General features: G+C 39.2%; 1 protein-coding gene across 7 annotated transcripts in view; it reads left to right on the plus strand.

Moving 5' to 3' along the window:
* Positions 1 to 7,360, plus strand: part of AHI1 (Abelson helper integration site 1) — a 91,114-nt gene extending 83,754 nt beyond the window's left edge. For 6 of the 7 annotated variants that reach the window (XM_090135753.1, XM_031610792.2, XM_090135754.1 and 3 more), the window contains one exon: positions 3,524 to 7,359. In XM_090135753.1, coding sequence (XP_089991879.1) covers positions 3,524 to 3,746 — 223 coding nt within the window. In that variant the 3' untranslated portion in view covers positions 3,747 to 7,359. Of the gene's footprint in view, positions 1 to 3,523 lie in introns of all 7 variants that reach the window. The other variant, XM_090135756.1, reaches the window with a different exon arrangement.
* Positions 7,361 to 11,587: the final 4,227 nt, after the last annotated feature.

An 11,587-nucleotide genomic window follows, 5' to 3' on the forward strand; every position in this document is an offset into this window, starting at 1 on the left:
GAGACAAGACGTATGCATGCCTGTGTCACTGCAATGTACACCCTTCTGCTGAACTTTCAGGAGCTGAAGCATCATGGAAATGAAGTCCTGTTTCATGTCATTGCTGTCTGATTTTGCAGTATTGCAAGCCTCATTTGCAAGTTCTCAGGGTACTGAGCCATTTATACCTGATTGTTAGTGAGGCAGTGACAAATGCTGTGAGATAGTATTTGATGTTATCCTTTATCAGGGCAGAGTTAACACGAAAAGGAAGAACTGCAGTGCAGTAAGTAACACAGTGTTGTATTTTCCTTCCCTGTGACCAGAGATTCTAGACTTCATTATGTTTTTGCTGCTTTGAAAGTACATACTTTGCAAGTTTTTCCATGAACTAGAATATAACATGTCAAAGTTTTTTTTAGAAGTAACTATAAGTTCTTGCCTTATTTTAAGAGCTGAAAGAGAAAAGAATCTTCTTGCACCTTAAACCACTTTGAAAGACTGTTTCATGTTTCTGCTTATAAATTATTTATACTGAACACATTAGATATCAAAACATCTCTGAAACATGGCTGCATATTTTTCACTAAATATCTCACTTCTTTGTACTAAAATCATGATGAAGAGGGATTAGAACAGAGCTGTATTTTCTTGTTCACTGCATTTGTTGTGACTTGAAGTACCCTAGAAAATGACATATATGCAAGTGTTAAGATCTTAACTGGTAAAGTTTGTTATTGTAGCATCTAAAAGCTATTTCAACATGACTTGAGATCCAGTCTAATCTCTACTTAAATATTTGATTCATGTAAAAGTTTCCATTTTCTTCCTATTTTCTGTAAAAATATACTTAATATCCCTGTCACATGTGATTATATAATAGGAATTAAGTAGTAGCTAAACTATAGAATCATAGAGTGACTTTCATGGCCACTAAATCATGCTGCCCTGGACTCCATCTAGCATGGTGTTCAACACTTCCAGGGATGGAACTTCTCTCAGCCCCCTGTTCTGGTGCCTTAATACCCTCTGTGTTAAGAATTTCCTTCTAGCATCTAATGTAAATCTTTCCTCTTTTAGTTTAAAACCACTCCCCCTTCTCCTATCTCTATCAGACTGTGTACAAAGTGAGTCTCCATCATGTTTATGAGCTCCCTGTGAGTACTGGAATGTCTCCCCTCAGCCTTCTCTTCTCTGTAGTGAGCAACCCCAGCTCGTAGGAGAGGTCCTGCAGCCCTTTGATCATCTTCATGGCCCACTTCTGGACCCACTCCAACAGCTCCCCATTTTGTGCTGGGGGCTCCAGGCCTGATCATGGTATTGTGGGTGGAGCCTCACAAGGGTAGAATAGAGGACAGTTGCCTCTCCCTTGCCCTGCTGGCCACTCTTCTTTTGATGCAACCCAGTTTACAGTTTGCCTGTCAGGCTGAAAGTGCACACTGATGGTTCACGTCCAGTTTTCCATCCACCAGAACCCCAAAGTCCTTCTTAGCAGAGCTGGTCTCAATGAGCTCTTCTCTCAATCTCCAAGCGCAACATCTTGCGCTTGGCCTTGTACCTCATTAGGTTCATGTGAGCCCACTCCTCAAGCTTGTCCAGGTCCCTTTGGGGACCATCCCTTCCTTCTTTTGTATCAACTTTACCACTAAGCTTGTTGCTGTGTGCAAACTTGCTGAGGGTGTACTCAATCCCACTGTCTGGGTCATTGATAAAATGTTGAAGAGCACCAGTCTCAGGATGGACCCCTGGAATCAGTTGAGATGTGATAACTAGGTACACGATTTCTCTACAGAGAAATGAAATTTAGCACATCCACAACTCACTATACCTTTATTTGAACCTTCAAATGAGGTTTGCCATTTTTCCTATTAAAATGGTATGGCCACAATACCTGCTGTAGAATGAACTGAATGGTAACCTACCTTTCAGAATTTCCAAATGGAAGATAGTTTTGCAATATGAAAACAAACTTTCTCCAAGGTGACAGTTGTTTTTTTTTTTTATCTTAGCCAAGCAGTTAACCAGTCTTCTGCAGTCTTCAGAGGAAGCAGAAAGCTCCATATAAAAGATACCAAGTGAAATAGGGTTTTTATTGGAGTATCTCAAACATTTGTTACATTATCACACCTGATGTGATTGTTCAAATAGTAAGAAGATGAAAACTACTTCTCAGAATTTGATTAGTTTTTTGCTGAAAATCTGCAGGATAGCTTCATCATTTAAATATTAGTGATTAGATGCCATTTCTCTGTGCAGACTTTTATCTTATTAGATATATTCTCATTTTACAGTTCTCTTGTGCTACACAAGATAGTGCTCTCTCCATAATTTTACAGTGATTATACGTCAGATCCAGATGAACACTCAGTTTGGTGGAAAATTATGTTTAACAATTAATTATGATTTTGAATCCTGATTTCCTCAAGCAGCAATACTTCTCAATTTGTCCTAGGAATCCTAATGCAGAGGGTCATAACATCCTGAATCTTCTCCCTTGGGATATTCTAGTATTAGAGCTGCAGCAATTTATGTGTTTTGAAAATATGTATCAAACTTATAGGTAGATAATAATAATTCCATTAGTAAGGCTAATACATGAATGTTTTAAAATATAAAAAATATTAGTACAATGTCACCAGGTATAGTGATCTTGCAGCAGAGTTTTTGGGGAAATTAGAAACATCCATTGCATTCTGTAGTCTTGATTCTTCTGCTTAATTACATGCTTCAACAGCATCCAACATAACACAAACCAGTGTTAGTTTGTGCAATGTGCAGTACAAATTTTGGATGAACACAGTAGCTGCCCTTGATAGATTACAGTTAAACTATTATACAGTTAAAGTTACAACTTCTGCTAAGAATGGGAATATATAGTAGAAGTGGTGTAACATCTGCAGTCCCTGGCATCATCTGCAAGACCAGTCTTATTCCCTTGTTCAAGCAACTAACTGGGAAAAATAAAGGAATTTGACTGATACCTTTGTCATTTTATGAAGCCTAACAAGTACAAATAGACATTTAACTGACTAATCCTATGAATGTGTCATAGTTCAGGTAAGTTAAAATAGGAAAACTAATCTTTTGCACTTTACCTGACTGTCGTCTCCCTTAAAATGTTCAATAAGTAAGCCATGAATTTATCTTTAATTGCAAGAATTTTGATGCATAAACTTAGAAAAGGAAAAAAATAAAAAGGCTCTTGCAATGACTTCTGTGATGGTGGAGATTGTAATTGGTATTTTTTATTACATCTGTTGACTGTCAATCAAGCCTTGCTGATTTTTAAGGTCAGGATCAGTTCTTTTCAAGGCAGTGCTGTGACATGTTGAAAAGCATCGTAGTAGAGTGGTCACATATTTTGTCCTCGTGTTTTTTTCTGTCTTTGTTCTGCAGTGGAACAGTAGTTTTTGTAGCTGTTTCAGCATTGTACTCAAGGGGAACAGGCAGACAATTGCTCTAACACATCAGCTGTGTGTGGAAAAAGCTCTAAATTTGAGCTAACTTTGTTTCTTTTACTCTTTTTATATCCACTTTTCTCTAGAAGCGTAAAGAAAAAGAAGAAAAGGATACAGAAGAACGAGATAGAAAATCAGCCCTACTTAATGGGTCTCGATTCTCCTGTATCATCAGCTAATGGTGTTGAAAATGAACCTACAGCCCATGGGGTGGAATTGAAGAGGAAGAAAAGGCCGGTGAGAGGCTCAAACTTAAGCACAAGTGGAAAGACAAATAGTGCTTTTGAGCCTGAATGCTATGATGTGTAGTCATCATTTAATTCCAAATACTGGTGTGACATGCAGTATACTCTTACATTTGAATGCTGCAACTGCAACTTCACTTCTAGGATTGAAAGAAAGAAATAACAACAACAAAGAAATAAATTAATCAAATGCACAAAATGGAGCTGGTTGTGAGTTACCAGTGGTGTAAGCCTGTTCAGAACAATTTTGTTCCTTGAAATTAACAGAACTTGAATGCTCAGCTCCTCATTGTACTGGTAAAATCTGAAATGCACTTTCATATTTCATGAGAACCCCACTGAGAAATGTAGTGTTAACTATGTGATTATATTCTAAGTCAGGCTGATCAGACATTTCTGTGGACTGCAGATCGGTCTACTGCAAGCAGAGAATAGAGTCATAAGTGTGATCTAGAACAGAGCAAGCTTGACCGCAACTGAAGTTCTTGAATAAGCATTTTATGGTTTTGTTGTAAAATTGAGCAGCGTTCAGAATGGTGAAATTTCAAAGGAATGCTGGTATTACATTTTACCTGAAGAAACAAGCTTTTAAAAATTGTGTTCTCCTGATGGGAAATATTCACTGGGACCACATTTTGCAGCACTTAAGCAAATGGTTTAGTAACTAACTATGCAACTGCTCTGACTTCAGTGGGACTACCCATGCTTACCAATACAAATAGGTGTTGCAAATTTCAGGCACTTATATTTTCAAATGAAGTTTTATGCACATAGTAAGGGTGCATTGCAGTTTTGTCAGAGTTCCTGCTGCTTTGGCAGCAGTCTTGCCAAATATACAGTCTTCTGTCTGAATGAGATATTTCATTTCAAACTGTGTTGTTTGCTTTACTCTTTCAGTTGTATGTCATTAATTGTTTGGTTTTTTTTGGGGGGGGGGGGGTTCTTGAGTATTATGTTGTACACTTTCACTAATGATTTCACTAATTATCTGCAATTCTAAATAATTTATGTTTTATATTAAATGAAACACTTTCTATCAGTTAGTGTTGATATTCTTTTCTGGCTGATGATGTCCAGTTTATTTTTGCTCTGCTAGGAAATTCTTCCTCCTCCCCCTCTGAAGCAATAAATAACATAAAATTAGAAAGCCCTTATTTAGTAGACAGGGCACTTGATTCCATTAAAAAAAGAAGTGAGAAAAACAGTGTTGGGCACTGATGTGTGAAATGCACCCACATGCAGAGCACTAGTTGCTATATATTGTAGTATCTTTCCTGCACATATTTTAAAGCCAGAAAAACCTGTAAACTTGTTTCTTTTACTTGTTTCTTTTCAGTGAAAAGGAGCAGAATATTCTCTTTTTAGCCCCATTGGTAACAGTAATTTGCTTACAATCCTAGCTGCATGCCTAGTGCATATGTGTAGGAAGTTCTCCTCTAAATGGGGCATGTATGTGTACTGGAACATTATGAATGTCTCTTTTCCAGTGGTCAGTTGTATGAAATTCTCTTAGTCCTGGGACTGCTGCTTTTGGCAAGGCTCCTAGCTTCTTACATTGCAGCTTTTTGCAATATATTTGAATTTAAAGGGATTTAAAGATTTTATAATAGAGAAAAATCTCGATATCTTAGGTTTCTCTAAAATATCCTGGGTCACACTTAAAATAAGGGTAGAGCATGACATCAAGCTCCACGTCAGGAAGAGCTGAGCAGTAGCCAAGATCTGGGAGCTCATTGGAAGGCATTGTAAAACATTAATTTGGCATTGTGGATGCTGAAGACAGAAATAACACTTCAGATAAACACCACGGAGAGATGGTAGTTCTAATCAAAGGCGCAGCACCTCCTTTCATGCTTGCGAACTAGGGCTCCAATTATGTTCACTGCTCTGAAGCTGAATAGAGCTGCTTTGCCACACTTTCCAAATTGAGAGGAGAGGCAGCAGTAGTGTCTTCCAAGGCATGGTTCCAAATAACAATTAAGCAGAAGAAATCAGATAAGAGCTAAGCATGAAAATGTGTGGAGTTGGAAATAAACTTTTCATAATGTTTTCTTGTAATTACAATATCTTTTGTAATTTTTTCCTCCCTATCACGTGGTTGGCTGGACTCTTCTATTGCTTTATACCAGATTGCTGCTGTTTTAGAGCTTTTTGCATTCATTTAACAGAAAATGAAGAAAAGTAAGGATCTGCAATTAAAAAAAAAAAAAAACTCCAAGTGTTCCTTCAGTATTTAGGTTAGAACTTGCAGACAGATCACTTCACAACAAATTATTGACAGGGCATTATAGAAAAGGCAGTTTTTACTTTTTGTTTTCAATTTTAGGAGTTTCTTCATTCTTCAGATGTTGTCATTGGTATCTTAAAGTTGCAAGAGAATAATACTTTTAAACCGTTTGGAAGAGGGTAATGATTTTTAAATGATTTGAAATTAAACTTTCCTTAATGCATGTTGTTTCTATGTTAATGCAACCTATGTATTTTTTGTCACTTCAATATGAACATTGTCTGCATTTGCTGACAGTTGTCCAAGTATTTAAAAGAATTCACAGCGAGTTCAGAATACCTATTGAAATTTTTCCTTGTTTGTATAAGTTGCAGAACTACGATCAGTACTCTAGCACGAGTGCCCTGCAAAGTTGCTCGCTAAGCCCTGATATGAAATACCAGAATTAAAAACATCTGTTGGAGGAGTTTTTACAGGGTGATACTGGTTCATTGCTAGCACAACACAGATAAAACCGTGTTTAAAAAAGGGTAAATAGTAGATATTTATAACTGCCTGGCGATAACAGCACAGTAGGTCTTTCATTGTTCTGGCGTTTTTATATTTTATGTGTGTGTGTGGTTGCAACATAGAGCTGCTATTACATTTTTATAATTTGGCGGAGATATTGTGAACAATGAAAGCATAAATTAACAAAATAGGAACGAAGGGATGGCACTTTTTTCCTGTGTTTCCCAATAGCCATCAGATTGCATTTAGTTTTTTCCTTAAAATAGTTTGAGGAACAGACAGCGTAGAATACAATAAGTGTATTTGTAGCATCACTTAATTCAGAAGGCAATAGGGGATGGATCACAGTCAAACAAGGGCTAATGAGAACACAGAGGAACATGACAACCGAAAGTCTCTGTTGACTAGTGAACTAAATCTGCCGGCTGGACCCAATTGTCTGATGGAGAATTGAATGTCAGGATCACTTAGGGTTAACAATGGCCCATTACAAGCAAAAGCAGACAGCTACGAAAAATAGCCGGCATGGTCGCCATTCTGCAGAGTCTGTGGATGCAAACTTGATAATGAGGCATTTCATTCACTACATCCTTCTGCTCTAATTACTAAGGTGAATAGGAAATACTTCATTTAAGGCGGGAACAGACTAAAGCAAAAACACTTGTTTGGTAAACACAAAGACTGATTGGGGGGGGTCTAATGATCCTTTTCTAGCACATATGAAATTAGTATGTGTGCAGTACAGCCTATTTAATGGACGTGAATTTGGGAGGAGATGGAAGTGTTTTTGAACAGTAAAGGAGGGCTGGAACGATTCGAGTCCAGGCTTGTGCTGAGTGTTTCTTTCCTAAGTGTTCTATCCAATGGCTACACAGAATGTTTTGGACAAGCTACTATGTGGATGTACACCTGCACTTGTAAAAACATATTGCATCGTTCAAGGATTTACACTGCTTGAAAGTACAAAAAACATGCATTAGGAAAAGAACTGTTGCATGTAAGGAATAGAAACAAGCAGAGGTCTGAGAGAGGGAAATAAGCAACTTAAGAAGAAGACTACTGTCTGGGTGAGACTTGCAAGAATGTGGCAATTAGAAATTGGAACTTAAGAAGAAGGAACAGAAGATAGAGGGGAGGAGTGTTAGAGCAGAGCTTGGGTGTTTTTTGGACTTTAGAAATTAAGATATTTAACCACTTCACCTTTTGATACATTTAAATGTTGTGCTATTTACAGGAGCTTGGATGAAATTTTGGAGCCCATGATGAATATTCTCCTGTGGCTTCTCAGAAATCCATGACTCAGCCATAACTTTGAGCTGGAATCCAGAAAGCTCCACACATCTGACCTGTGCTGTTGGGGTGGCTGTCACTTTAGTTCCCTAATTCTGCTGCTGGCACAGATCTTTAGAGGGCATTTTTCTAGCTGTTGTCTGCTGCCATGTGTGCCTCTACTTCAGTTTAATGCCCTCTTGGCCTCTTTATCCAGTGTAAAACAGAGCAGTGATGAGAATGTCACACACAGTATTTATCTACCGGTTTGAGCATCGTGTATCATATGAACGTATTGTTATACAGAGATGTGCCTCACTCACAGAGTTTCTGGCAAATGCCATGCCTGTTGCATGCTGCCTGGTTGCTGCCTTCCCCTTCAGGGCGCTCTGTTCTTCAGCGGTTACACGTGTATTGAGAGTCCCAGTCCTGTAAGCTGCTTAGAGGCAATGCACCACTGTGCTCAAAGTTCCAGCAGAGCTGGCCAGGCTTCCAGGAGCCACATCATGGCTGTAGTTTGTACAACAATGTACGCTGACTTAAAAGATTGCAAAAATAATTTTAGCTTGCTCTCATAAATGAAAATGATAGCTCTGCTATGGAGTTTCCACCTCCAATTTCAGCTATCTGTTTTGTGGGGGGTTTTTTTGTGAGGATTTTTTTCAGGCTAAATTAATTTGCACAGTTTGGTGGTGGCAAACAAGCTTATGAGTCCTGTGTAATGCTCAAATGCAAATACTCGGAAGAAACTGCAGATGCCACATTTAGAAGAAAAATGTTTCCACACCGGTAAAGCAATATCAGTAAAATCTATGCACTGAGAAGACATCACATTCTTTTTGCACTTATATCGCCTGCACAGGCAGGGAGCATAATAAACTAGTGTGTAGCAGCTGTAAATTTTCTGAGGATTTATCTAACCACAAATACATCGAAATGGGGAAATAGGGCTATATTAAACTGTGCAAGATGCTGCTGGAACTCAGCCACTTCTGCAACATCCTGTAATTAATTTATTATGACAGGTCTGGCAAACTGAAACACTCAATACACTTGCGACAGACTGTTATGATATAGCTGTTTGAAAACCCTGAAGTCACATAAAATGCAGGTATAACTGGAAAGGAAAAAGAAAAAAAAAAAAGAAAAAAGCATCAGCCCAACATTGCCCTTATTTCTCTGAATCTAGAAATCTTTCCCAGAGCCACATTTGCTAACATCAGGCAGTGTCTGTGGCAGAGGCAGAGCAGGGTATGAGCTGGAAAGGAAATCCTTGCAGAATATATTGGCTTAGACCCTACTCTCCTGGGAGTCAGAAGGGCAGTTAATGATGTTCTGTGGGCATGCTCAGCGAAGGAACCCCATTTTTGTACACTGAGTCAGTGCAGGCCCCATGAAATTCTGAACTGGAGCTGAAACACTCAGCACTAGTTTAATTTTCTTTTGATTGCTCCTTATTTTTGTTTCTTTGCCCGTGCTAAAAACATTCAATTTTGCTTAATAATAGTGAAGAGATTTCAATGAAATTCTATGAGCTGCGGAATGAATTGGTACAAATTTCTCACAAATCATTTTTTTAATGTCTCATTGTTTTGTTCTGAGGGAGGTGATTAAAGGAGGTTCTCCATGCACTGTATGGCTGTATAAATAGAAGAAAATCCTTCTTTCCGCCTTCCCAAATTTTCTTAAGAAGAATAGGTGGTTTTGCTTCTGTGCTTTCACTTCTTGTTTTAACGTGCACAAATTAAGCCTTTCTGGGTCTATCCACATCTGCAGGTGAGAGGAGCATGGTAAATGCAATTAGTTCTCATCCCCACGTGTTACTCATTTGGCAGTGGTTGTTTATCACAGACTGGAAATGTTCCTTTAGTTCCACTACAAAGGTGGTTTCTTTTGCCATTGCATCATCAAACATTTTTTTTTTCTTGTGTATGTCACGGGGATTTTTGACACCTTTGCAACGACACTGAGTAAAGCAAGTTAATTTCATGTTCTGTATTAGTTTTAGTGCTTAATGGAAGTGTACAGTCACGGCTATAGGAGTGACATCAGCCCCAGACTCATTAAAAGAAATGCCATCTAAAGCCAAGCTTTAACAGCCCACATAAGCCTATAATAAGCTTATAGGGGGTGGTTAATCCCCATTGTAGTTTGGTATAATGTCATAATGAGAAGGTGACATCATGAAAAGGGCAGAAGGGGCACTCGGCGCACTCTGCATTGTGGCCCAGGACACCGGCCAGACTCCCCCCATCCCTTCTTCTGAACAGCAGCATGGCTGGTCCTGGCTGGACCCGAGTTTCATCTGAGGGTGTGTGAAAGCATCTTTTCTGTTAACACAGGTGGAATGCTGGTACAGCTCTGAGGTGGGGCTGCTCTGAGCTGGCATGGGCTCAGGCTCGCTGCTTTCCAGGTGTGTGCTGAGTCCTTAAACCAGCACAGGTGAGGAGGCTGGAAGCTCTGACAGGCTCCTTGCCACATGCTTGAGTGAAGAGTGAAATGGTGACTGCAGCTGCTTTTTCTTTCCACTCTATCAGGCGAGGTTGGTTGTTTTTTATATTGTTTTTTTTTTTTTTCGAAGGTAGAAAAAGTCTTTGATGACAGTTCTTGGAATTCAGCATTGCTGGAATTTAGCTCTTTATACTCTTTGGCAACAAAATAGCTTAGGTTTTCAGGTCACATTTGGAAAGTTGAGCAACCGGCATTTGCTGAGAATCCCTCAAGGCAGTTTTTTGACATCAGGTTCATATGCCAAGAGGTATAGACTTGGTTGCCTGAAATTTGGTCTGTGAATAGCCTGAATTCACAAGGTGGGAAGAACAAATCTGTTAATGCCCAGGTTCTGATTGTTGAACAAATTGTTGAGGGGCAGAAACCCATGTGAACATTATCTGAAAGTACCATTACCTGCCTCCTGTTCTGCCCGTTACTGAGATCCACCTCTCAACACCCTCAGATTAATTCAGACTATCGTGTAGTAAAATCCTGATTCACTTTGGCTCACCAGGAGATATTTATTTTTTATTACTTATTTATCTGGACAATACTTAGCATTCATTTTTTCATGCCAGTAAAACAGGCATGTGCCAATGCAGGGCCAGTAACTGATGGTCATATCACCACCAATGAAGGTTCCTCCCTTGGCTATGAAAACCTGGGAGGATTGGAGGAGAATAAAACTGAAATCCCTTTCTGCCTAAGCAACAAGTGCATGTAGACTTATCCTGCCACCAAAAGATAAGCCTAACATTTAGCTCCAGTTGCTTATTCTAGGAATAAGTTTTACATGGAGAGGAAAGACTGAGTGCTGTAGCACACTGAGGTTGACACATGGCTCAGACAAAGCCAAGATTCAGTCTTTGTAGGCTGAGGTTGCTTCACTGAGTCACCCAAACTTTGCCAGGTTCCCACGCTAGGAGTAGCACCGTAACATCCGTGAATGTGTTGGGGTATAACTTTTTTTTTTTTAATTATTATTGTTTTCCTTTTTTTGAACGTGTGGTAATATGTATTGGAAACTTATCTCTGTAACACTGAAGAAACCTGTTCCTAATTTGTTTGAACTCTTGCTATCTTTTTTTCTGGAACATTGCCATCATATTGTGGACCTGGAATCAGGCAAGCTTAGAGCTTTTCTTGGGACTCGACAATGGAAGACACAGCTTCCAAATTTAAAGAGATGCGTATCTGTACCCAGAACTTTAGCTGGGCAGTAGTTAGCCTCCCTTGCAGAGTTCCCTTGTGCCTGGAAGCTTCTTGCATGAGAATATTTTGCAGGGTCAGATTGGATTCAATGAGTTCAGTCAGAAAGAAGCAAGAGGTTTGCTTGTGCTGTGCCAAGCCCGCACACTTGCAGTTTAAACATGTGCATAGCCAGCAGAGGAGCACGTGAGCAGCAC

The sequence above is a fragment of the Phasianus colchicus genome, chromosome 2 (genome assembly GCF_987193195.1).
Source record: "Phasianus colchicus chromosome 2, bPhaCol1.hap1.1, whole genome shotgun sequence".
NCBI classification, from domain to species: domain Eukaryota; kingdom Metazoa; phylum Chordata; class Aves; order Galliformes; family Phasianidae; genus Phasianus; species Phasianus colchicus.